The sequence below is a fragment of the Myiozetetes cayanensis genome, unplaced genomic scaffold, assembly GCF_022539395.1.
Source record: "Myiozetetes cayanensis isolate MyiCay16 unplaced genomic scaffold, myiCay2020 scf15, whole genome shotgun sequence".
Classification (NCBI taxonomy): Eukaryota; Metazoa; Chordata; class Aves; order Passeriformes; family Tyrannidae; genus Myiozetetes; species Myiozetetes cayanensis.
Window position 1 is genome coordinate 18,417,299 of NW_026087159.1, and position 27,370 is coordinate 18,444,668.

Consider the following 27,370-nt stretch of genomic DNA (forward strand, 5'->3'; position numbering starts at 1 on the left):
ATATTTGTAGAGCACTCACGTTTTTCTCTTACCCCGGGACACATTCCCATTTCCTTTGATTTCCCACTGTTTGGAAGGCAGAGGGAGATGAAGCACTGTTGGGTTCCCTTATTAACTTAATCTGTGGAAAGCCCTACATAAATCAGTGGATTTCCTAGCCCTGCTGTAGAAGGAGGTGTTTGTACAGTGAAGTCAAACAGCAGATGGAGGGAGGGTTTGACACTGTCCCAGTCCTGTGCCTGTGACTCTCAGCCCTGCATTGCTTTGAAGTCTGAAGCTTAGGAGTCTGTGCATTAATGATCAAGAGACAGAGCTGAGTACAGAATTCCTATGGTACTGAGGTAGAGGTGTGGGTAGGAATGTGGGAAGAGAATATTTGGGAGCAGTCTGAAATGTATAGTTAATAACATTAAAGAAGTAATCGTGTTAATTTCCTGTAGTTACTCAGGTTCTCAAGGCTTTGAGCACCTTCTCATCCTGGTAGATCACTGATCTCTTGCTGGGTGCTGTTATGTCCACGATATTAACTTCCTTGAAAAGTAGAAAACTTCAGGTTTTAAACCTTTTGTCCTTTTCTATGCCGGGAAACTTGCTCGGATCCCTTAGGCAGGAATGTCTGTTCCTCCTGCAGTGTTTCAGAGCTGTGCTTGGCTGTCACTCTGTCCTACTCTGCCAAGTGTCGGTGAGCCCTGAATGCTTGGAAAGTTTCTCGGGACTCTCAGCAGATGTGAAGCTCTTCTGAATCTGAGATTTGTCAGGAGCAGAAGGCGTTACAACAATTATTCCTGACTTTGGCTTACGACTATGTTGAAACTCACTTTTGTTACCAGTGTGTGTATTCCTTTTAAGGCTCTAAGCTGTTTCTGCAGTTTCTCTAATTCAGGAGCTCTTCTTCCCAATTTTTACTTCATAAAGAAAAATGGTTGAAAGTGCTGTGTATCTTGCTGCACTGAATACACAAATATCTACTGACTGAAACAGTGAAATAGGCCCTGGGTTTCAATTTCTGACCCTCTATTTGAACTTCCAGAACTTCACCTTAATTGCTGCAGTTTCTGGATTCAGTGTGTACTGAGCTTTAGTTAGTTAGCTGAGAAGGAGTATGATGTCCTTCCACAACTACATTTGAAACTAAAAAACAAAAAACTACCTTGAAAAATGGCTTTTGGGAAGCAGATGGCAAAAGCCAAGAAACTCAAACCCTTTGCTAATGCATACTCTGTCCTTAACATTGTCTCTTTTGTTTCCCACACTTGCATGAGCTGCACGTGGATTCAATTTGCCAGTTGTTACCCTTGTTACTGATGCCTGATCCCTGCACAGTTTGGGAACTGGGACAGCTCTCAGCTGGGTGCTTGGCTTTGGGTTGATGTTGTTGCTGCTGGTGTGTTTGTCCCTGTGCAGGCTCAGGTGTGGTGAGGTAATCCAGGGGAGGTGTGGACAAGGCTTGGGTGCATCCTGGGGAGAGGAAATCAAAGCCTTTCCAGCTTCCTGGGCAAAGGGTGGAACAGAGACAGGTTTGGGAGCAGGTTTGCTTTGATTAAAGCAGCAGCATCTCCACTGTGACAGGGAAGATGTGGGATCTGTACTAGGACTTTTGTAAGGAGAGCTGTTTTTCTTGGCATAGCTCTAAAATTGATGGAAAGTCAGGGTGGAGCCAAGGGATTTGGCATCATGGGAATTTCTCACACCAGCTTGTCTTTGTGCTACAGCACCACAGAAGTGCTTTCTGCTGAGAGAAGCATCTACATCAGATGTTTATTTGTGACAGTGAAATTTATCCCAGTGAGTGATGATTGCCCATAGTACGTGCAGTTCTTAGTAATGACTGTGTTGTTTCCAAAAACATATCTAGCTCTAAGATGTAATTAATCATCCATTTAAAAGAAAAATGGCATTTCATAACAAGAACATAATGCATTTTCATTCCTCCTTTTTCTCTCAATAACTGTTGAACGAAGATCACCAGCAGAGAGTGCTGTCACTCTTCCAGAGTGTGTGAAATCGATTCTAAAATCTAATCAGACTTTGCTCCCTAATTCTACTTTTAGTTTTTCATTTAAGTGAAAACAAAATGTTAATCAATTACCTGCAACTTGATAACCCTGCTGTCTCTAATTATCAGTATTTTTGTAGCTTACTACAGGATTGTTTTTAGGAGCACAACTATGTTTGTTCAGAAAAATTCGAATCACCACTTTTTGAAGCAGTCATTTAACAGAAATTAATCTACTTTGTTCCAATGCATTGACCTTTGTTGTACATAAAATTATTTCTCCTTTCATTTCTCTTCTTTAATTTCATGTTCAGAATAAGCTGTTTACTCTTCAGTGCAGCTCCTCTGTGCTGGGGGAACATGGTCCTGCTCCTACAATTTGTAGAACTCTAAGCATGTGTGTGGCACTCAGGATTTCACTGAGCTCATACCTTTAAACTTCCCAGCCTATGGAAGTTTGCTTCCAGCCAAAGATTGCTGTTGGTTGGGCCTCTTTCATTTCTCAGTCCTGAGTCTGCTTCTGACATCAGCATTAAAATGAAGTTACAGGAGCTTTAAATCAAAAAGCACCTCCTCTCCCCCATCCCCGTGGTATTGTATCAGTACAGTTGCACCATGATAAGGCCTGGGGACTTGGAAGAGGCTTTTTGGTTGACAGCAGCCATGGTTGTCCCCTCACAGTCTTTATGGTCATTGCAATATCAGGATCTCTTTTGTTGCTGCAGAACCTGCTGTGCATCTTGTTCTTGTGTAATTTCATCATTCTTTAGTCACTGAGGCCAAGCAGATGCTGTGTTGAAGTCCAGGGCCTCCATGTCTTACTCTTACAGTCACTCTGATCTGAATCCACTGGACGTTGAAGGAATCTTTTAATTTATTTCAGCAGATTTTTTTAAAGAGACGTGAGAGGCAAGAGTGCAGGGAAGCAAGGGAGATGGTCAACTTTCCTACCTCAAGGTTGTTAATATATAATTGACATCAGTTAACAGCTTACAGAACCCTTTCTAGGAGAAGAACAGTGTCTTGTAGGGACTGCTGTCCGTATTTTGCCCCAGGTACTGGGGGCATTTAGCTGTAGGGCACTGGGGTGTGAATGTGTTTAGGGCAAAGCTGAAACGTTTAGTTTTTCATAGTTGGCAGTTGTTTATCACTCTCCTGGTTCCACGTCCGTCTTCTGAAATTCTGCACAGAAAGGGGCCAGAGTTCAGCAGTTAGAATAATTCTCCTTACAGGTGGTACCTGATCAATCACCTCACGGGTGACGTGGGACTGCTGACCTCTATATTGCATTTCACTGTGTAAGCTGCTCCTTTCCTGCCCCTTCCTGTGCAGGCCCTTTCTTCTCCTGAGGAACCATGCTGCACTGGAGTTCCACTCCATTAGAGGTACCTCCCAGGCTGACATACTTTTGAAAATCTTTTCTGCAAAACCTTAGATGAGCAGGAGCTGTGTTACAACATAAATCACAATATAGGCAGGACGTTGAGTTGGCTATGCAAAAGTTTCTGTATCAGTTACTTCCCCCCCCAGAAGTTATGTGGTCATCAAAGTTTGATTATATAGAATGGGCAAAATAATACATTTGTGTAGAAAGACACAGCAATTACTTAGTGAAGGCCAGAGGAGTACACAGTGTGGAACTATTCCTGCTTGTGTGTTTTGAGAAGGAGATTTTTTTTCTAGTGATTCCGTGCATGTCAAGTTTCATGGTAGTAATTTCTGGTGCTGTTGGTCTGTGAATACCTGTCATTGCCATCTTGGTGAATGATAACTGGGTTTACACATAATTCATGCCTCAGTCTCGTGTCTGTCAGATCGATTCTGATCCTCTGCAGAAGTTGCAGCTGGTCTCCAGCTGTACCCAATGGCAGGACCTGTATTGGTTCACTTCTTTCTCTTCAATGAATCTATCTGTCAAACTGACCTGAAGTGTTCAAGGCCAGGCTGGACGGGGCTTGGAGCAACCTGGTCTAGTGGAAGGTATCCCTGCCCATGGCAAGGGGGTGGAATGAGATGGTCTTTAAGGTCCCTTCCAACCAAAACCATTCTGTGATTCTATGACTTTGGCTTCTGTGACATGAAATACAATCTCCCTTTTCAGAAATGTCGTTTCCTTGCTCCTGCTCACCTGGGAAATGTACTCAGCTCCTCTTCTTAGTCTTTTTTACTGTTTCTTGCATTCCTGTCTATCTACTGTAGGGACCTTATTTCACCCAACAACGTGTTTACAGACTGGGCAAAGAACCTCCAGCCTTAGTGGTGAGGGGGATGTTCTGTCTGGTCCCAAGAGGTAATGGCACTTCTGAGCCCTGCCAAGGGTTTACTTTTATGTGTAAGAAGAAAAGCTCTGTTAAACTGGCCCAAGAGCAGAGAGCCATGGAAATTAATTTATGCCCCTCTCCACTGACTGAGCGGTGGTGTCTGTGCAGGAGGGATAATATCAGCAGCTTCCTGAGCTGCAGCTGCTGGGGACAAAGGGCAGCAGAGCTACACTGATTCCTGGAGGGAGGAAGTCTAAGATGGAGGAATTTTAAAGAATGTGAAGGACAACCTCTTAAAAAATTGTAGGTGGAGCAACTCCAGGTCATCCAAACACTTCCTAAGCCCAAGATTTATTTTCCTGCTTTGAACCTAGTTGCCGTTGTGGAGTTTGTCTTCCGTGCTTTTTAACACAACTGCCGTCACCTTTGTGCATAGATTGGCCCCAGGACGCTGGAGCAGTTATTAGGAACCCCTTTCTTGTGTTGTTTCCTGAATTCCCACATTGTGGCGTGATGTGTGTATGGAAACCGCTCACTTCCTCTGCTGGCAGCCGTTCAGATGAGCTGGAGCTCCTGAGGAATGGGCTGGGCGGGAGCTGGGTGAAGGGAGGATACAGAGGGAGAATGCTCTACTAAGGAGAAGAATTTGGATGTCACGCAGCTTTGTTCTTTTGCAGTTCCACAGTGCTGGTATCCCCAACTGTGGGTTAAACATGAGCAGTGCTCCTGGAATAAACAGCGGCAGAGGAGCTGGGGTTAACGCGCCTCAGGCAAGGCTCACCCCTTCCCAGTGCCGGCACCAAGCGAGAGTTGTGCTTTCCTGATGATTCTGCCTTCTCACTCTGCTCCCATATTTTCTTGGAGCGTGTGGGAGGGAGACAGGATGTGTGACTGAGGCACATTTTATAACTCTTGCACTCGCTGTAGCTGTGTATTTCCCTTACAGCTCTACCCCACAGCAAATTTGTGCTTCAGCAGCTCCTCCTGCCTTGCCCTTTCTCTTTGGCGTTTTCAGACTGTAAGGTTATGGGATGCTCATGAGCTGCTTACATGTGCGTTCCTACGTTTGTTCCCGTGAAATGTTCCAGTGAATGGATGTCGGTTATGAGGTTTATATATGCTGCATTTGGGATTTCTGCAATTTGACTTCCTGAACTTTTGTCCAGAGCTTCTTTTCAGTGTTAGGAGTTGAGAATGTCAGAAAGGATTTGTTAATTGCACAGAGCAATTAAAAGGTAAATGGCTGAATCATGTCATCTCTCCTCACGTGAAGGCAGAATTTCACAGTGCAAGGATTTGACATGTGGCCAGTGTTTTCACTTTTAGTGCTTTTGGAAATCGGTGGCATCTTATGGCCACACCTTGTCATACTGGGACTACTTAATGGGCTTCATATTTGCATGGTCAGGCTTTCATGTATCAAACCAGCTGTGGACACACTGTGACAGTTTCATTCATTTTTTTTTGTTTCACTCTTACTTGAAATTCCAAGCTAGTGACCAGGAGCCAAGTGGAAGCTGTCACTGGGAGATCATTCTCCTCCTGAGTTCAGGACAGGAGTGACCTCACTGGGGGAGGATTCTAGTGCTCTGTATGCAAAAGCTGGAGGTGGATTGTGAGAAAGGCAGGGTACCGTTGTTTGTACACAAGTAAGTCCCAATTCAAGGACCAGTTTGTTATCTCGGCTTTGTTTAGGCTGGGGATTTGCCCTGATTACAGGGATGGGGCAAGGAGAAGTTGGTGTTGCTTACCCCATTTCAGAGCAAGAGCTTTGGCTCTCTGATGCAGAGGCTGGTTCCACTGCAGAGCTGACAGTATTACTGTCATTCTCCAACTGCTCTTAGGCCTAAAAGAGGGAGACTGGCTTAAGTCTTTCTTCTTATTGTCATTTTGGGGTCCTTTTACTGGCTTTTGAGTGCTTTACTTTAAAGGTTGTGACATAGTTAAAGATAAACTATTTTAGAAGTTGAAATTCTACAGTGTGATCCCAGGCTTTAGAGCCTTAGACAGAAGACAACTCTGAGCGTGGCCGTCATCTTTTATTGTGCGGTAAAAAGCTGAAACAAAGCAAAACCATGGTTGTATTTGGAGAAAAGAATTGAAGTCTCTTCTACCTCCTCTTCCCACACTGACCAATCAGTCCAGCTGTGGTAGAGTGGTAGAGGTCTGTGGGTAATTCCTGTTAGGATGGGCTGAGCCTTGGAAGATTCCGTGACGTACATTTTGGTTTTTAAGCAGAACATTACATATGGAGAACTCCTTTAACATACTGCCTATGTGCAGTTAGTCATGATCAGGTCTTGCTTCTCTTTCAATGATTTTCAGCATTTGGCCAGGAAAAAGTGGGTGAGTCAGCCCCTTGGCCGGTGGACGTTGGTATAAACCTGTTTCACTCCACTGGCTTAGTGGGTCGGGTGCGAGGCCTTGGGTCTGACTTCTGTGGATGCTCCTGCAATATTGGGGCAGTTTGGGGCACCACAACATAAGAAGGATACTAAGCCATTTGAGAGCATCCAAAGGAGGGCAGCGGAGATGGGGAAGGGCCTTGAGGGGAAGCCGTGGGAGGAGCGGCTGAGGGCACTGGTGTGTTCAGCTTGGAGGAGACTGAGGAGAGACCTCATTGTGGTCTACATTGTGGTCCTCCCGAGGGACAGCAGAGGGGCAGCTCCGGTCTCTGCTCTGTGTGACCAGTGACAGGACCGACTGGATATTAGAAAGAGGTTCTTCCCCCAGAGGGTGGTGGGCACTGCCCAGGCTCCCCAGGGCAGTGGGCACGGCCCCAAGGGTGCCAGAGCTCCGGGAGCGTTTGGACAAGGCTGTGAGGGCGAGGGGGGCATTGTTGGGGTGTCGGTGCAGGGCCGGGAGCTGGCGTGGCCGATGCCCGCGGTCCCTCCCCGCCGGGGCTCGGTGCCCGCACACAATAGCGGCGGGCGGGGCGGTGCCGCGGGCGGGGCGGGCCCGGCGGGCGCTTCCTGCCCGCCCCCAGCGAGCGCGTCCCGCGGGCCGCCCGCGCCCGGAGCAGCGGAAGGAGCGGAGCTGCCCTGCCCGTCCCGGCCCGTCCTGTCCCGTTCCATCCCATCCCGGCCCGTCCCGCCGCGTGTGAGCCGAGCCCGCCCGGCCCCGCACAGGTAACCGCGCCGGAGGAGCGAGCGGAGCCGCCCGGCCGCGATGCCGCGGGCCGCCCTGCCCTGCCGGGGCCGCGGGAGCCCCGGGCGGCGCTGCCACTGACAGCCGAGCGGCGCCGCTCCCACCGGCGACCGCGACTTTCCCTGCTTTTTTTTTTGTTTTGTTTATTCTGCCGAGCTCTCCAGGTACCGCTATCCTCCTCCCAGGCACCGCGGGCAGGTCCTGGCTGACCGTATTGGATTTTTTTTACCCTTCCGTCTCGACCTCCTGTCTGAAAGTATTATTTATTTTTAATAAAAGGAAAAGTCCAGCCGCAAATCCAGTTCGTATCACATTCCCCCGTTCTGTGGAGTCCGGTGTATTTCTGCAGATAAAAAAGTTTACTCCTCCTCCTCCAGTTTTATTGACACTGAGGATGAAGAAGGATTTGCAAATGAAAGCGCCTTGAAATACAGCATCTTTTGGAGAGAGCTCTGCAGTTCTCCAGCCTGTTGAGTCTCGAATTCCACCCTTTGCCCCTGCTAAATCCACTGTTCTGCCCTTTACTCTCTGGGGTAAAAACCAAACAACAACGACAAAAACCCGAGGGGAAAAAGAATACCTTTGGCAGCAGGGAAGCTTTGTGTGACTGACCCAACGAGCTACAAGTGTCCAGTTTCTGAAAAGAAGAAAACCCTTTTGTCTTCAGCGGATCAGTAGGTAAGAGACGTGCTCACGGCACAAGGGACTCTGCCTTCATTCCTCAGCCTAAACCTGGGAGTTAGACTGGCTCTCCTCTGTCAGCTTTTGCCCATCACTTCTCTTTCCTGTAAAGTTTACTTTTCGTCTTGCAAAATTCCTGCAAGATAAAAATTTACACTTATCCACTCCCACGGGTAGTAAAAATTGCCAAATCAATAGGGTTGTACTTGTGTGTAACTGGATCGGGTAAAACTCTGTGGAAGTCGCTGAAGTGGTTTTGTGTCAGGCTGTGTTTGAAAGCAGCTGCGTTTCTTGCGGTGCTCTTCTCGTTTGAGAAAATAATCACAATCACTTGTGCTCGTAATGCACGTGTTGAGATTGCCTTTGCTTGTTGTGCTCCACGGAGGAGCACGTATGTGCCTTTAAGTATCAGGCATGCAAACAGGGCTGCCACAATTGACTGGGATTTCTTGTTTCACGCTGGAATTCGTTTTACATTAAGTGCTTTACTACTGTGTCACAGGGTGTAAAGTTGTTGCATCTATAATCAACCTGCCTTAACAGATTATTGAACGTGGCTGGGAACATGCTTGGCATTGTGCAGAGAGAGCATGAGGAGATGTGTCCTTTGTTTTGAGATTTTTTTTTCAAAGTAAGACTAAAAATGCAGTGGAGATGTGCACATAATAACTGGATGAAGGCCCAGTCTCTGTGCAGGGAAACGTATTTTGCAGAATACTCCTTTCTGTAGGGGCCAAGTGCTGGAAGTGTCCTCGTTTACAACTGATAATACTGCTGTGATTGTCTCATTTTCCTTCTCCCTCAGCTCTGTAACCGCATACCCCCTTCCCAAAGGCCAGAGTTTCATCACTATCAGCCTTTCCTGCAAGGAAAGGACCTGTGGAATTTTGTGTGGCTGGTAGCAGGACTCCTTGTGTCAGGGAGGATTATATTGTTCCCTGTGGAAACACACAACATCCCCCAGCAGGAGGAACTGCCTGTTCACGTGGTGAAACCAGCCTTAACATCAAGCTCTTCCCCCACTGCGTGGGTTTTTCCTGTGGATGATACAGGAAATGCTACATTTTTGTCTATCCTGGTCCTGGTCCTCATTCCTCTTTTTAATTTTTTTTTGTCCTTCCTCTCTGTATAGGGATTTCTGTGGGAAAAGAAAGTGTCCTGTTCCTCCTGCCTTAGAGGAGGGGCAACAAGTTCAGTGTGCTCTGAGCTGCCAGACCCTCAGAGAACTCAGTCTCTGCTGAGCTGCAGCAGCCAGCAGGGCACCTCGTGAGGGGACTGGGGTGGCTCACTGTCCCCATGGCACAGGTTTTGGCTGCCTTTGTCTCACTTTTTTCTGCCACCCTTGATTTTTTCTGTGGACTGAACCTTTCTGTCAGATCAGGGTGGAAACACAAGAACCGTGTTCTCGAGCTTTCCCTGCACCCTTGTGCTGCTCCTGGGTGAGTGGTGGGCAGCATCAGGTTGGTTTTCAGGGCTGATATGAAAACATGAACCCTACCATCAGGACCATGACCCTGTTAAATCTTTGGGTCAGACTTTTCACCAGGGTTACCTCAGTGACTGCTCCTCAAGGGAAACAGGGTCATGAGCTGACCCTGGAAAAATTTGTCCTGTAGTTGAAGTTGCAGATTCATCTGGGATGACACTTGGTCTCCCTCTCTTTTGCTTCCAGGACGCTTAGAGGCAACATAACCCCCTCTCCTTAAAACATTCCTGGGAGCCACAAACGCAACACAGAATAATTTCTTTTTCTTGAGGAAAGTGAGGGATTTACAGATGGAGGGAAGGGGGTGCCTGGTCTTCTCCCAATCTCTTTGTCTTTCTGATTGTGGAGATCTTTAGCAGGCAGTGCTGCCTGCCCTGGGGAGGAGGCTGGAGGCAGAAAGGCAGCTGGGAATGGGACATGTAGTGGGACATGGGATTGGAGCGGTGCTGGCACCTCATGGCTGGGGCATGGCTTGCCATGACACTTATTTAAATTGTGCTGGTTAATGTACTGATAGCGTGGTTCATCGTTCTGCCTGTTCATGGTGACATACACTGTGAGACTGTGCCATAAATGTGGGAGAACCAGAGCGTTCCTCTTTCCTGGAGCACTCTCAAGCAACCTGAGAGTAATTCTCTGTAGCAGAGAATGCCACAGCTGGACCACAAGGTTTTCATATGGCTGGAGTACAAATGTATAAAAATTCTCTGCAGTCTGTAATACAGCTCAAAGGGCAGCTGATTTAGACGTGCTTGAGTGTTAAGGTCAGGAGATCACATTCCATGGGTTACTAGATGAAAGTGCTTCAAGGGGGCAAAGCATAAATATTTGATTCATATAGAAGGGATTGGTGCAAATCCTTTTGTCCCTTCCCCAAAGATGTTCTGTAAGGAAAAGCGCTGTTAGGAGAATAAACCCCACCGAACAGCAGAAAACTTGTAACTTCTTTGTGCTAGAGGAAGTTGGGTGGTAACATAGTATATTATTGTTGAATTCCAGTGAAAATCTTCTCGTGGGATACCACATCTTCAAGAACTGTGAAGGGAACTAATGTTTTTAAGTGTAAAATGACTCATAGTGCATGGGCTCTTGAGGTTGGGTTTAACATTGTATGCAAACACGGCCAGCTGGTGGGGATCTTTTGGGATAAATAAGAACTATATTTGTCCAAGAAAGCTTGAATGATGCATTTCAGATGCATCCTGATTAGCATAAGCCATTCACTTTGCAAAAGAATAGCCAGCATCTCAGAAGTGGAGATAGTTTAATAGTTCTCTTGTTCTCTTTAGTCTGTCTTGCATCAGCAGACTGACCACTCTTTTTGTTTATTTAGGAATAAGATTCCATTGCTTTACTGACACATTTTCCTAACCATGACAGTGAAATTGAGAATTTGCATCCCCCAAGTCCCCAAAGTTTCTCCCCACTTCTCTCCTTTCCTTTAGTCTCCAGTTAAGTGTAATGTGTTTGGGATTTGTTGTTTTTTGGTTTGTTTTGGGGTTTTTCTGTGTTGGTGTTTTTGGTTTCTTTGGTTTTGTTTGGGGGGGTGGGTTTTTTTTCTTTTTGATGGAACAACTTGCACTATTTAATTCTTTATAGGGCCCAGCACAATCAACTGCAATGAATGAACAGCTCAAGTAGAATTTGAGCTCATTAAAGCTTTATTTTCTTAACATGGAGCAAAATCTGATGTAGGTTTAGGTTGTTGCTGTATTAATGTAAACACAAAGATAGGTCTTTAATTCTAGATTTAGCAACAGCCCAAGATTATGTTAAAGTGTAAATACTTATAGCTGTGAATGAATTTGTCTGTTCATACCCCTCATGGGGCAGAACTCCATTGCACAGTTCTTGCTTCGTTCTTACTGATGATTTTTAAATAGCTGCAGAGCTGTGCCCTGCTGGGAAGACAAAGCCCTACATAAGGAAGTTCTGACATGTTCAGAGGGTGTATTAAACTAAAACCTGGCTCCAAACACCTGTAAAGGACGAGATGCAGAATATGCTGTGTGTTAGGTTCTGTTCTGAATTAAAAAGAAAACAGTGACCTTGTTCTTGGCAAAAGGTTCATGGATCAATAGGTGTTCCCTCTTTGGGCTGAAGTGTGAATGCTTTCAGAATAAAGTAAGATGCCTGTTTTCCCCCATCTGACTGTTGTTGCACATTCCCGTATTTCAAGGTATTTTCAGGCACTCACTTCCGAAGAAGTCCTCTCAAAGGGTTCCTAATCAAAACAGCCTTATGGATTTTTTTTTTTTTCTCCTTGTTATTGTGGACAGTATAGTGGGAGTGGAATGTCCTTGGTTGCCAATGTTTGCTGCTAGGTATTCTCCTTCCATGGAGACCAAATGTTTGTAATAGTGTGAGAACAGCCATTCTTGGTGATTGGCAAAAAGGTTCAAGGCTCTCTTTCTCCTTTTCTGTCCCCTGAAATACAAGAGAGGACTTGGATCTCTTAGTTCTGCATAGAAGTGTTCCAAATTGCCTATTACTGGGGCTACACAGTTTCAGGAAGCACTAGGGGATTTGTCAAAGTGATTTAGTCTGTTGTGTTGAATCTGGGCCACAACCCATTTCTGTAAGCTCGTTGCTTTCAGGACTTCTTTGCTGATGAGCAGTTACTTTCTTGGTTAAACTTGCATCTCCTCTTGTGCCTGATCCTCCCTCTGCACGTGCCCCGTGGACGTGGCAGCATCGCCGTACTGCATTCCCAAATCACTGTCTTTGATGAAGGAGCAGGCACATGGCTGCCCTGTGAGGCCGGTGTGGCTGCAGGAGCCTCTCAGTTGTCAAACCCTTCCACACGGGAGAGTATTCCCAAACAGCTCTGGAATGCAGTGCTGGCCACAGGGAGAACTGCACGCTGTGGCCTCTGCGCTGCAGCCGCGCCTTCAGCTTTTGCAGAACCGTTTGGTTCATGCCTTGGACAGAGCTGATGCTGAAATTGTATCCATCTCAAAGTAATGGACTGTATGGAGAACTCTAAAGTCAGCAAATATCCAGGTCTTGCATATTACTTGGCTCTCCAGAGTAGCCTTGAAATGTAATCTTCAAGACAGAAAAAAAAATCTCAACCAGCTTTGGGGAATAATAGTTTAAACTTGCTCCTAGGAGCAGTTAATTTTTAAATCTGCAATATAATCTTTGCCTTACTTGCCTACTATGCCTGTGAGTGAAAGGAGTTTTTCAGGATTGATGAAATTTGTGTTTACATTGACACTTGGATGTAATTTTATATGTAAGAATATATTTGAAATTCTTTGTATAAATGGCTGATCAGGGCAAACCAGACATTTGATGTCAGCAGGACATCAGTGACTGAGGAATGAATAGGTGAATAAATAGGAATGGAAAAGTCATGAACAAAAAAACCCCTTGAGAACAAAATAGAAAGGCCTGTGGAAACAAAATTCTCAAAGCCTTAAAATCTTGTTTTAATAGAGTGGTGAGGTTACCGTGAGGTGCTCAGCTTAAGTGAAGGAAGAACACGTGCTGGAGTCTCCTGTGGTGCCTGGGGATCATCAGTGCTGTCATCTCTCCTGATGGTTGTTGGAGGTGTCATTCCTGGTTGGGAGCAGCTTGGTTGGCACTGGAGAAGTGAAGGCTCCCTCCTGTTTCTAATAGCTCAGTGTCTCCTGTGTTACTGGCACGCAGTCTGCATTCTTGGTCCTGAAGAAGGGCTTCAGACATAAATGCTGCCATTCATACTTGTGGTTTTTTTTTTTTTACTTTCTCATCCTCTCTGAGAATGACTGTTGTCATTTGGTTGTGTCTAAGCTGAAAATAAACTTTTGCATTTTTAAAAAATACTAAATATCTGAAATTCTTTGGGAGTTTGGAGAAGTCTTTGGTCATTTTCCTTGGTAACTACTGTTGGGCTGTATGAGGTTCATCAGTGTTGATTACAATATAGAACCAGATTTTGTTTAAGTGACAAAAAACTTCACTGATCTAATAAAATTGGTTTTTAAAGGCCTGTTGTGTATTAGCAAAGCACTTACAGGGTCTAATTGTAGACCAAGATGTTGTTGAGCAGTTCTCTTATGAGAATGTTTATGAATTAAGCTAATTTAGGATTTTCTTTAATGAATTAATTAGCATTTGTAAGACCTTGTCTAAGAGTTGTATCACAGTAATATTTGTTTGCTTTAAAATGTTTTGTGCTCTACACAACTTGTTTTTTAAAAGAATTACTTATTCTCTTAGGATTATTTACTGTAACCCTCCAGGAAAGTAATTCCACATTTCAGTGACTTTGTTCCCATCAGGGTTTGATGGACTTTTCCTGCTGTTCTAATTTGGGTGGTTCTGTGTTCAGCTGAAACAAATTTGATTGCTTCATACTAGGGCTAGCCCGTCTTGTTGTGGGGCTTGGGAAAAAACAGGGTGGGAAAACACATCTTCCTACTTTTCCCATTGTCTTTGTGAAACAAAACAGAGTTGAAACCTCCTCAGTATTTCTGGAGAGACAGAACTTAAAACCAGTGAGGTGGCAACCCTGCCCGTGGCAGGGGGGTGGAACAAGACGTGTTTTAAGGTTCCTTCCAACCCAAACCAGTCTGGGATAGCCTGTGGAGATACACAAGGAATTAGGAATAGGTCGTTTTCTGAAATCATCCCTACCAAGTGCTGATATTCTCACTGGGTAAAAAACAAATTTGCAACGTGTTTTACTGTAGAAAGATGAAGGTTGAAGAGACCAAGAGCAAATAGCCTATCCCACTCTTCCTTTGGAGAAGATCAGGGCCATGGAGATCAGGCAGAAAAGAGCATTCCAGAGCCACATGGAAAAAAAGCAGCTTTTGCTGTTGTTGAGTTGGGATTGGGTGTGGAACGTTTGGATCTTCTTGAAAAAAGGAAAAAAAATAATAGAAAGATCTTAACCTCCCTGGAGGGAAGAGAGGATTTACCTCCTGGTGACAGCGATACTGTTCTGATCTGCAGGAGTAGGGATGGCAGTAGAAACTGTGTGAGGGACCACTGGCCCCATGCTGTGGTGCTGAGGTGGATTTGGAAGGAATGTTTCCATGGAGCAGTCTCCAGAGGCTGGAATGCAGATCAGGTTGATGGGTTTGTGCCCAGGGAGCCACCTGTGCTTTCTGTGCACTTGGTGGAGTTCCTTTGCTCAGTAGGGCAATACCTTTTTTCTGCAGCTGCTGGGGGTACCTGGCAGAAGTATCTTCTCCACCTAAAAGCTTCTCCAAACATTCAGAAGGTTCCCCTGTCTCCTGCTTGCACAAGTTCTGGGGTGCTGACATCCTTGATCCAGACCATTTAAGCAGGATCTGTCCTCGCTGTTCCAGGTATTACAGAAAATTGGCAATGAGGTTTGTGTTAGCAAGGAAGAGATTGTGCTGGTATGGTTTACACAAGGTTTCCTAAGCAATACACCTAAAACCAATTATTTCCTACTGTAACTGCATCTGCTTTGCAGTGGTTGTTGGAAGAGTTACACTGAAAGAAATCAGTTCCCTCAGTGACACAGTTGTGGCAACAAAAAACATAAATGTAGGCCAGGACTTAGCCAGTCACTGCTGTGCTAAAATGAATGCAGTAATATCTTCCTCCCAGTGTGGTGGTGAGGCTCAATTAATCATCTCACAAGTAATTAAAGGTTTTTTTACAAGGTGCACATGAAACCCCCAGGTGGTTACGATAAAAGAACAACACCAAAACCACTTTTCTAACATCGTTGCTTTCTAAAAATGTGGTGGTCTGGATCCTCTGTTGGGTTTTACTTTAATTCATTTCTCTAATCCACGGAGATCACTTGGTGGTGTTGTGCTGTAGCAGTTCTGCAGTGGGTTTGTGCCCTTCCTTGAGCCACAGCATCTGGGACAGAGCATTGCCAGCTGACTGACTGATAAGGTACCTGACAACTGATAAGGTGCCTGCACTTTAACTGGTTTTTTTTTATAAAAAAAAAAAGGCAGCCCTTTAACAAAAAGGAGGGACCCTGCCTCTTTTCTGGATTCTGGGATTGGTCCTGTTAAATTCTACAAAACTCCTTTGTGAAATAAGAAGAGCCCCTCCATATGGGGACTTGAAATAGTTTAAATTATGGTATTGCTAGAAAAAGCCAGAAAATTCAATTCTAAAGTTAGGCCATAGTCATTGTTTTTATCTCTGCGTCCTTCTCCACCTGAGGTTTTTATTTATGTCAACTTAATATATAAATTTTCAGGATGTCACAACTGACATATGAGAAAAAGCTACCTTAAGGTAGTATAAAGTAGATATATCTGTTTGGGGATCATATCTCGATTGTTTTCAGGACTACTTAAGCTTTTAGGTTTGAATTTGGACTTTATTTTTAACATAGGTGGTGATTCCAATCTATTTTTTTTCTTTCTTTTTTTTTTTTTTTTTTTTTTTAATCTTAGCAGCAATTAAAAGAGCCTGATCCTATCAGTAGGGACAAATGATGCACTGTCAACATTTTTGCTCCCTTCAGATAATGCACATGAAACATGGGTTGTGTGTTTGAAGGTTACATTTTCCTCTCACATGGTTTTCATTATCCCAGAGCCCTGAGGAGAGGCCTGGACTAAATCAGGGAGGAAGGAATGGAGAAACCACACAATGCAATGAAAATGGTGCTGAGGCATAGCTGGGATGTTTGTGGGGCAGGGGCTGCTGACGCCAGGCAGCGAGGCGTGGAGCCCTCGGAGAAGGCGAAACTAAACTTGACGGTGAATCAAAGTCGCGCCTTGGCTTTGCAGCAGCTCCCCAGTTCTGCAGGGATAACAACTGGAAATCCGTGAGGCTGGAAGGAGATGAGTCTTCCTTGGTCTGGGAGGCAGCACTCTGAAATGAGAGCTGGGCTGACTAAAGCTTTGTGAGCTGGAGCTGCTTTTAGCAGGAAGGCATCTGAGAGGTGAGATCTTGGCCTTTCTGGAGTTGGTAGCAATGCACCCATTGCCTGTGGTGGAATTTGTGCTTCATTAGCGATGCAGAAATTCCTGTACCTGCCCCTAAAGGGTTGTGCCTCTGCAGATGTGTGAGTAGTGTTAGGTAGCTCTGCATAAGAGTTTAAATAACTGAGTGGTGTGGTGTGTTCCTGGAGAAATATTCCCAATAAGAACAGCTAGGCTGGTTTTGCTATTAGGACTGGGATATTCAGAATAAATCCTCCTGCCCCTGTGACTTCTAAAATTTTATGGAGGAACTTGAAATTCCACAGCATTCTTCTCAAAATGCTTAAAAGCCATGACACATTCCTATTTATACTGGGCTTTGTAAGTGTTTATTCTTCTCTTTTTTTTTTTCCCCCTTTGTAATATAAAACCTAAATTATGTTGCAGAAGATTATAGGAACTTCCCTGTGAAGAAACTGATACTTTTTAGTGAGGGAGCAGTAACTCAAAGGTCAAGTAAGGTCTTTGCAGTTTTTTCTCAGAGATGTTATTTAGGGAGGGTCTTTCTGTGTTGATGTCTTGACTTATTTATCTCAGTCCAGGCTGAGCAACTTACTGCCTTTTCTTCAGGCCTGTCAGGCTTTCTTGTGCTGTTCTGTGCCCAGATCCCAGTGCCCTGAGTGTCTGAGGAGAAGGATCAGTGGCTGTTGTTGAGACTGTTCTAGTCCTTGCTCAGGTGGACTGGGTTTGGCCCAGAGAGCTGTTGGGATTATGCTTCGGTCTTCAGGTGTTGTGGTGGCCTCTCTCTGCAGCTGTCCCGTGATCTAATGGAACGGGCATGCATATTATTTGTCCCCCTCCGGGTGACATTGTCCTTGTTTTTGGTGAAAAGAAGGAAGTTTTTCTGGTTTGCCCGGTGACTCTGGCCCTCTGGTATGAAGATGAGTAATGCTGGCACCGCTCCATGCACCTGCTCGGTGCCACCCTCTGAGATCACCTGAGCCAGAGGCAGCACATGGGGCAGGCAGGGTTGAATGGAAGCTGGGGAGGTGTTTATGGTTGGATTCTGAAACCTCCTCCTGGTTAGGAGCAGGTGCTGAAATCCCCTCGCGGCGCTGGGGTTTGGTGTGTGCCGCCACCCGGCAGGTTTGGGTGTTGCTGCCAGATGTTGGGGGCCTTTATTCCCAAGGACTGTCCTGGTGTGCATTCTCTGCCTTCCTCCTCCTTGGGTAGGACTGAAACGAAGCAAAGAGCGTTCAGTGATAACCTGCACTGTTCATGAAATAATTTGGGACCTCGCCCTTGGGAGTCTGGTGCTGCCAGCCACTTCAAAGTGAATGTGTGTGCAGAATAGCCGTGTTTCCAGTGGTCCTGGAGACACTGAGGTTAAGTGAATTTTGCAGGATCAGGCCATCAGCCTGCTGGGGTTTGTGTGGGCCGTGGAGCAACAGCGTGTTTCCATTAACCAGCGGGTGACTCAGCATGGGAGCCGGTCCCTGCAGTTGCCTGGGGACCTCACAGCCAGTCCTTTCTGTGCTATCTCTGTTTGGTGTTCCCCTCCTCTCTTACAGTGTGCAGGTATGTCTGAAGATAACTCTGCACCCAAAAAACCAACCTCAGACTTCTTCTAGCTGATAACATGCCATCACCTGTTGCCAACCAGGGTAAACAGTATCACATGCACCTCTTCTAAGAAAAACACAGAATTATTTTCCAGAGTTTGCTGCTGGAGTTTGAAGTCTGTAACTGGATTGTTTTGTGTAGGAGTGACACAAAATTTAGGAGTAAAACTGAAAGTGCTTAACTGTCCTCCAGCCCTCTCGAGGTGGTGAACCTGTTCTTGTCCCACCTGATGCTTAAGATAATTAGCTCCTTGGCTAAGCAGTAATTCTGGGCAAGTATGCACAGGCTGTCCTCACAGGGACTCTTGCATTCCTCTTAGTTTCACAAGCTAAAGAAAGATCTTTCTCTTTGCTTGTGAGGTTATTATTGCTCCATGCAGGTTAATTGAGCTATAGCATTAGAGGCACTCATCATCAGTGGTGAGTCGTTCACTTGTCTAAGCTTGTTTATTTTTATAATGCTGAAAAGTATTTGCATGCTGTACAGAAATGTGTTGCTTTGATTCCCTACAGCCTGGCAGTATTATCATTTTTAATTCTTCATTAATCTTTCTTTCTCATGAGGGACTGGCAAGGTTCCTGTGCATAATTACATGATCTTTAGGACAGAAGCCTCAGCTACTGGGTTTTTACACAATGCCCTACAAATACGAGGCTTTTCTTCCTTAAATAATACCCACACTACCTCCCCTTTTGTGCCCATTCTTGATCTCAGCCTGGTGAAACTCTATTTGCAGTTACTGTGTTGCTTCTACCAGCTCTAGGTTCTGATGCTTCCTCAAGAGCTTCTTCCTCAAGTTACCGTGGATAATTTCAGACCAGAGGTCAGAATGAGGTGTAAGAGGACAGAACTGCGATGCTGGGAGCAGATTGTGAAACAGGTTCTTCCTGGGAAATCTCACAGTGGTTCCTGGGATTAGAATTGATCCCAACCTGAATTTCCCACTGCAAAAGCAAGGTGTTTCTAGGCTTTTTGGCTATGGAGAGTGCACCATCTAATCCCTAAGCCAGTACAGTTTGGCAGAGTTGTTGGAAGTCTGATTTCAACCCTGTCCTTCATAATAGATTTAGGCTAACCTCCCAGATATGTCTGTTTAAAACGTCTGCAGAACCTTTCCAATTTCCTTCCAGCTCTATCATAACAACCTTTCCAGTGCATCTCACTAATTTCCATCTTTGGCACGCTGCAAACTGAAATTGCTGGAAGAGCCTGACACAAATTGAGTTTGGGTCCAAATAAATAACACATGGGCTCCAGCACTGCTCGTACTGTTCATTTTTGTGTTTCGTTAATAGAAAAGTTAACTCACTGGTTCTGCCAGGAGTTTCCAGCTTGCTCAGAGAGCAGATTCCAGGAATGCTGCCACCCAAGTTAGTTGCACAAGATTTTCTTTGTTAATTAAACGTAATGGGATAAAACTGGAAAAAAAAATAGCCTTAATGCTATAAGTCGATATTTGTTGGCCAGAATATTGTTATGGTGTATCTCAGTCCACCTTTTGTCTTGGATTTCCAGGCTGATTCCAGGTACATCCACACTAAAATTAGTAGTGTTCAGTTCCAGCAAATGTTTTCAGTGTGAACTGGGGCCTCCCTTCCTCGGCTCAGCAGGGTAAGCTGGTAGTGCTGAGGAGTGAAGCTCTGTGTGTGAAATGGTTCCTTGAGTGTTTGAAGGAGTTAAACGTGCACAGATTGGATTTGTCTGTTGAGAAAATCTGTGAGGCAGAGAGGCAGAATCTCAAGCTGGGTTGTATCTTTGTATTAAAAAAATAAACAACACTCCCCCCCACCCGCTTAGATTTTTCCAGTTGAGACAAAAGAAATCTTTGGGTGGAAAGGCAGCATCATATTGCATAATAAAAGCCTTTTTATGCTCCAATAAAAAGGGTTGCTCAGGGCAGCTTGGTTTAAAAGGAATAAAAAAAAAAAAAAAAGAAGAGTCAGTGATGATCCTGGTGTGAGGGGGATGAGGAATCCCTAACTTGAGTTGTGTAACACTGGGAAAAGAGGTTAGAAATTGCTCTAGTTATCTGCTATCTTAATGCCTGGCTTAAAGGTTCTTTACTGCATATTTGCTGGCAGCTGTTTTCAATATATCCCTCTTGAGCTAAGTCACCAGTTAAGAATTTGACATTAGCTGTTTTTTTCAACCACCATCTTGAAGTACCACACCACACAACACTGCCTTGTTCTCTCCTTAGATATTGTTCATGTGCCTTGAAATTGCTGTTGACACCTCAAGTATTTAACTTGCAGATCTGAGATCGTTTTCGTTGGGTGTGGATGTGTGCCATAGTAAGTCAGAGACAGAACTATCCATGTCTGCATTCCTTCACTACATCTGTTCATTTTAATTTTTTTGCAACATTCCAGGAAATTAGGTTAAATTATACATATCAATGAATAGTTTTAATGTCAGAAGTTCTGTTTTCATTGCCTTCCCTTAAAGTACGAACACACCGAGTGCACAATTACCTTTCTCTTCTTTGGCATTACTTGAGTTTTTCTTCAGGACACCTTCAGTAGTAGATTTAACTGCTTGAATAACACACCTAAATACACATTTTTTTAATGTTCTCCTGATTTTCCACTCAATGGTTAAGGTTTCTTTACTGCTTCATATTCTGAAAGAGAAAAGTCACGTAATTAAAGAATGTTTTGGGAATTAGAGCTGTGCTCTGCATTATATTTCTGGCATAAACCCCGTCAGTGTCCTTTTCCTCCCCTTGCTTTCCCAGTCTGTAAAATAAAGCTAATATTTGTATACTGATCATTCTCAGAGTCATTTCTGAGGCACAGGGTGTTGAAGTTTATAAAGTATTTCACTTTATCACCGTGGTTCATCAAAGGATTTCTGCTGATACGGTTCAAAATGCACAGCACCACTGGCAAAGGAGCCATAAGCACAGGGCATCCTCATCTGTGTTGCAGCTTTCATTCTGAGCAAAGAAATAAAACAATGGAGTTAAAGAATTAGTGGGTTTTAATCACTGTTTCACTTGGAGGCACAGATGGGACAGAGCATTACTTGGCAGCGTTTAATCTTGGAGCAGAAATGGTCATGATTAAAGCAGCAGCTGGAGTAGATTGCAAGGGACAGGGGGATTCATTCATCCTAAAGGGATCGAAATTGTTGGGCTCTGGGAGAAAACAAGAAGCTACAAAAGGGAAATCTGAAATATGGGCCAAGGTTTATTATTTCTAGGGTCTCATCTCATGATTAAAACGATGTTTTCAATGCTTTCCTCAGAATTATTTTGGAAGGGAGGAGAGTATCAAGTGATCTGGCCTACTGAAGAGGAGCCTGAAGCCATCTCCGAGGGGAAATTTTGGACTTGGAGGAGGAAGGCTGAGTGTGTCCCCCCATGTGGCAGAACTGCTCCTCCTTACCAGGGAACTCCAGGTGAAGGACATAGGTATGTGCCTCTTCAAACTTCCCAAGAGTCGTGCTCCAGGCCAGGTGACAGGGCCTGAACTGCCAGCTGGGTGAGGCAGCCTGGAACAAGGTGGAGTTTGACTTTCTCTTCCTTAACATTTGTAGAAGGCTTTTGTCTCTGGATGGGGTCCTTGTGTTTCAGGGGCTGGCTGGCCCGAGGGAGGAAAGGGGGTGGTTGTGGAGATGCAGGACAAAGCAGAACCTTCAGGGGTTGACTCCTGCAGTCCGTTCCTGATTCTGCCACGGAACTTGTTCGGAGCAAGTTACCTTTTGCCAAGGGACAATGTCATACAGAAAAAAGGTGTCAAAATAAAATACTGGAGTACCAAGATGTGTTCTGCTGTCAGGGCAGAGCCACAGTTTAGCCCACGAGTGAGGCGTACCCTCTATTCTGAGCTGTTCTAGCTCAAAAGGAGCTCTGCTTTCAGTTGGATGTCTCAAAGGTATCGTTAATTTTTGATATTTCAGCTCATGCAATGCAATGCCAATGGGCTTGAGTTTCCATGACCAGTCCCTGGTTCCACTGGGAGACTGAGTGAAATGTAATCCCTGTTGGTCACTGGGTTAGTCTGTACTTAGGATGTGCTTGACATTGGCTCTTTGTGTTTCTCTCACTGGGACACAGTGTTTTTTTCCTGCCACTCAGAGGTCTTTTTCTGTCGCTTAGATCAGACAACTCTCTTTCCTCCCCTTGCATTTGCATGCATTCATTCTGCTGATGATATTTAGATGTGTGAGGATTTGGTTGTCTTTGTGTAGCAGGAAGTCGCCGAGTCCTCACTTGTACCGTGCGTGGTGTTTTCTGCAGCAGGGAGAATAGGTGCTGATCTCACTCTGGGCATTTCATAACTCTGAAAACCTGCTGGCTAACGAGGTATTCATTAATTGCTTCAAACGATCTAAGCCAAGAGATTTTTTTACTTCCTTTGAACCATATACTATCTCAATGGACCTCTCTCTTTTTCTTTCCCTTAAAACTGACGAATTGCTGATTTTTTGCCCTTTAATCCTTGTCGGCCTGCAAATATGGGAAGTGTATTTCACCATTGGCAACTCTGAGAGTAAAGCAGACAGGTCTCAGGCATTTTTGCCATCATCCTGTGGATTCCTGGTCTCCTTTTTGCCTGAGATGCTGTCTGAGGTATTTGGCATGCATGCCTACTGCTTGCAGTTGATCGATTTGCCAATAAACCTGTTCATCACCTTTCTGAGGCTTTGCTCCCTGGCATGCAAGTCCTTCTTAGGTCAAGGACCTTGATGACCCCCCATTGTTGTGGGAACCTTTGGTAATCTAACCTGCTTCTTTTCTGTATTTCCAGCCATTGCTCTTAAATATCCCTTGTTTGATCCGCTCGGGCGCTAATATCCGTGTCTCCTTCCCTCAGGTCAAGGGCAGCTTTCACATTCCACCCAAAAGGCACCAGAGTTTGCGATGAGGAATTCAGAAGAGCAAGCAGCTACGACAGTTTTACAGCGCCTGCTGCAGGAGCAACTCCGATACGGAAACCCAAATGACAACCGGAACCTTCTTGCCTTACACCAGCAGGCCACAGGGAATGCCCCCCCTTTCAGCAGCACTGGCAGTCCAGCATCTCAGAACGAAGGGCTGAGCTCCCAGGACCACCAGCTCGTGACTCATGCTGCCCGTCAGGAGCCCCAGGGCCAGGAGATACAGGTGGACAACAGCATCATGGAGAAGCAGCTCTCCCCCCGGCTCCAGAACAGCGAGGATCTCCCGACCTACGAGGAAGCCAAAGTCCAGTCCCAGTATTTCCGGGGCCAGCCGCACGCCAGCGTCGGGGCAGCCTTCTACGTAACGGGGGTCACCAACCAGAAGATGAGGACTGAGGGGCGGCCCACGGTGCAGCGGGTGAGCCCAGGGAAGGTCCACCAGGATGAAGGACTGAAGGACCTCAAGCAAGGGCACGTGCGCTCCCTGAGCGAGCGGTTGATGCAGCTGTCCTTGGCCACCAGCGGGGTCAAGGCCCACGCGCCGGTCACGAGCGCGCCGCTCTCCCCCCTCTCTCCGCTTTCTCCTCAGCAGTCCAGCGACCCTTATAAAAATTCTGGCTCCAATGAGTTCTACAAGAACTCGGTGCAGCCCCCTTCCCAGCCCAGCATGAAAGGAATGGAGCAGCGGGGCCCTCCTCCCGAGTATCCGTACAAAAACGTGTCCACCCCGGCTATGAACTGCAAACCTCAGGACTCGGGACATTTCTACAGTGACCATCGCATGAGCCAGCAGGGAAGATCTGATGGGCCTATGATGAGGTATCAGCACCCCCCCGAGTATGGGTCAGTCAGGTAAGCAAAGATCTTGAATTCCATGAAAGCCACGTAGGGAAAGATGGTGTAAGACTCAGTCCATTGCCCTCACTCCTGAAGCAGGTTTTCTGTCATCCCATCTTTATTATGGGAGATGACATATTGTGTTCACCCACAGACTGACTGGAAGGAGTGTTACCTGCTTCAGTTGCTGACTAGAGAGGACTGACTATTTTTTATTAAAAAAACCAAAACAGTGAACAAACAAAAAACACAACAAAGCAAAACCCCCCCAAAAAAACCCTCAAAACAAGCCAGCTTGATTCTGTGGCATGGGAAAGTTTAATGCTGAGGCTCCAGAGCCTTACAAAAGCTTTGCTACGAAAGCCAAAGTTATGGTGTGATTCATTGTAGAAACTTGCAGTTAGTTACTGTGAGGCTTGAGCTGTTGTTTAATTATGTCTGTCCAGACAAAAGATGTTTTAAAAACTGCATCACATAGGAAAGGAGAAAGTGAATGAAAGGTGCAGGTAACAGAAATCACCTGAGCTTCCTGTAGAGTTTTTCAAATTTTATCTTCAGTGGACTGAAGTGTAGGAGTGGAAAATGGAGTGTGCTTAGTACCTCATCCCAGACTTGCTTGTTTAGCTTTTGCTCATTTTCCTTGCATCATTTGAAGTCTCAGCCTGTTCTGGTTCGCTCTAGATGAGGAGCTGGACTTGGCTGGAGTCAAACTCTGATGTCCATGTGGGGGAAGATGAAGTTTTCTTAAGGTGGGCTCTTAAACCCCAGCTTTACTTTACCTGTTTCCATCCCATCTCTATCCAAGACCAGGTGGGATTTGGTGTGATGATTTTGGCCTCATTTTGAAGCTAAAACACTTAATACAGAGGAGCAACAGGATGGCATTGCTGCAATAAGCAAATGGTGTGGTCTCTGTGGGTTTGTGTTTGCAGATATTATGGTGTGTTCTGAGGGGAGCACGATGAAGAAACCAGTCAGTGTTTGGGAGCAGATTCTGAGCTTTGCAGAATTTGAGTCTGCTCAGAATCTTCCTAGTCCTATGAGGAGCTATTTTCAGAGTTTGTCCACCATTGTTTGTGATCTGAAATGACTTCAGCAGCATACAAGCCTGATGAAAAGGCCCTTTGATCTGGCTAAATAAATAATAAAGAGGCCAGGAAAAGGGGAAGTAAAGGGTTTGGGGGGGTGGTAATGATTGTAGAAGCTTGTTGCAAATGTTTTTGAAAATTCAAAGACCTTAAACCTCTGTCACACGGGGCAGGGAAACAGATCCTCGATGGTTATGCTGCATCAGAAATACTCCAAATATATATGCAGTGAAAGTGGCCTTAGCCTGCTTGCCGTTTAAGGGAGAGGTATTTGAAAACACGCCAATAGTCAGCTCCTCTAGACAGGGTGATTTTTGTCTGTATTGGATGGATCCTGGCTGCTTTGAAAGAACATGGTGGGGGGGAGCGGGGGGAGGAGAAAGGTTCAGCTGGCAAGGTTTCCAGTAGGGGAAGCAAATGAAATTTGTCTTCAAAGCATTGGGAATCTAATGAGGTTACTTTTTAACCTAAATAGCTGCACAGAGAAGAGGTTTCCTTTGCAAGCAAATGCTGAAGAAGTAGAACAATTGCGAGCCTAATCCATAAATTACAGAGCAGCGTAGCAAAGGAAGGGAAGGAGTCCTCTATTCCCCTCCCTCTCCCACACACTGTAAGAGAAACTTAAACAAGAAACCTTCTGTGTTACTAAAGGTGCAGCTGGGTGATGGTGTGGGGATTTTAAAGGCACACCGCTCTGGGGAGAGAGTTTGCCTCCCACGAGGGGTGTCTCTGCAGTCTCCAGTTTTCCTGCGCCGCAGCTCGGTGTTTATCGGCATTCATTCGGATTGGTAAATGTGTGCATTTTTTGAACTGTGCGTCAAGGAAACCAAGCCCCTTCTCTCCGCTCCCGAGGCCACACCCTTTTCTGCGGGTTTTTCCCCTCATTGTTCGGGGGAATTTGAGGGTGACCTAATGATGCAGTTAAATAAAACTCGTTGAGCAAGATAAACATTGGGGAATTCACAGCATTCTCATGCTTCACCCTCCCCAGTCTGGGAAAGGAATGGGCTGTGTGGTAAGTTTAAACCAGTCTGCAAACAGTTTGCCTCACCTGCTCCTGGGTGGTGTAAGTTTGGGAACAGTGTATGTTGGTAATGATGTTGGTTTAATGTAAATACCAGGCATGCCGGAGGCATGTGTGCTGTTATTTGGAAATTTTCAGGAAGGCTCACAAGAGGGCTGGCTGCCTGTGAAGCTCCAAAATCCTGTTCTCTCCCTTATACCTCCACTGCACTTTGGTGATGAAAACAAGCCCCCAGGTCTAACAGGGGGAGGACAAGTGCCTTGGACTCGATGTCCAGGGTCTCCTGTGAGAGCACAGCAAGAGCTGGTGCAGTTTTGGGTGCAGAGGAAATTCCTGTCTCTCCCATTCAAGTGCCATCCTCTGTTTGGAGCCCAAGCGACCGAGCTCCCGCTGTGGTGATTAATCCCATTGACTTCACAGAAAGTTTCTGAGAGGCAGGTCTGCAGAATTTGTCCCATAATTAGTAAATCACTTCTGTGCGCTGCGTTCCCCTGAGCGGCATCAAAGTGGGGGCTAATCAGGTATGACTGGGAAGCAGAACAAAAATGTCTGGGTTTGATTTCAGCTGTGTAATGGAGTGGAGCCTGCTCCCTCCCGCAGCCAGCACTTCCTGGTTTGTGCAGGAGGGCTGGGCAAGAGAGGGGAACTGGAGCTTCTCGAACATGAAACAGCCAGGAAAAATGTAACGAGCCAGAGACCTTTCCTGAGCCCTTCACTCTTCTGCCTTCCCCACTGTGTTGCTCTGCCCCCAGATTTTCTGTGTGACTCCGCAGTCCTGGCTGCCCCAGCACTCCTGATCTCGGCTGCCTCACTCCCTATCTCTGTCTTCATCACTTAAAAGCTGAGGTGACCCTTGTGGTTGCAGAACCATAAATCCAGGTTTGCACTTGGCCCATGTGGAGTGTTTCTCTGATATGCCCCAGAGGCTGTCAGGCAAGCAGAGATTCTTGCGTGATACAGTCTGCAGAGTGAAGTGGTGCTTAAAGTTACGCTTTCAAACTTAAACAGTTGTTGGAATTATTGCTCTGAGGTCTTTTTTTCCTGCATTTGGCTTTTTCAGGTCTCTATGGCACCGAGGCAAGTGAGAGCAGATTGCATAATTTTGTTTTCCATGTATTTTGAGAGACTATATTTTTTCTGAAGTGGTTAGTTCAGATGAACTTTTGATTACTAGTGGCAGGTTTACCCAAGGACTCATTCTCTCATGAAGGGAATTTTCTACTTCCATTCTATCAGCAATACTCTTAGGTGACACCAGTAGTCATTTGAACCTTAAAATTCGCAGTCTGGCCCAAAAATCTTGAAAATTCCGGTTATGTTCATTTACCTTTTCGGAATCTCTCAGCTCAAAATTGCTTTACCAGAGGAACAAATTCTTCAGTCCTCATGTTAATATGAAAGAATCTCAGAGCCAGGTATTTTGTACCCACAAAATATATGTAAGCATTTTTATAAGACAAAACTGTAATCAGTGGGGGTGCTA

At 45.5% G+C, this 27,370-nt stretch overlaps 1 protein-coding gene across 2 annotated transcripts in view; it reads left to right on the forward strand.

Annotated features, from left to right (window-relative positions):
- AMOT (angiomotin) overlaps window positions 1-27,370 on the forward strand; it is a 56,356-nt gene that overhangs the window by 3,154 nt on the left and 25,832 nt on the right. Inside the window, exons 1-3 of one of the 2 annotated variants that reach the window (XM_050310547.1) lie at window positions 7,340-8,082; window positions 21,301-21,466; window positions 22,872-23,790. In XM_050310547.1, the coding sequence (XP_050166504.1) occupies window positions 22,919-23,790 (872 nt within the window). In that variant the 5' untranslated portion in view covers window positions 7,340-8,082; window positions 21,301-21,466; window positions 22,872-22,918. Of the gene's footprint in view, window positions 1-7,339; window positions 8,083-21,300; window positions 21,467-22,871; window positions 23,791-27,370 lie in introns of those variants that run through there. The other variant, XM_050310548.1, reaches the window with a different exon arrangement.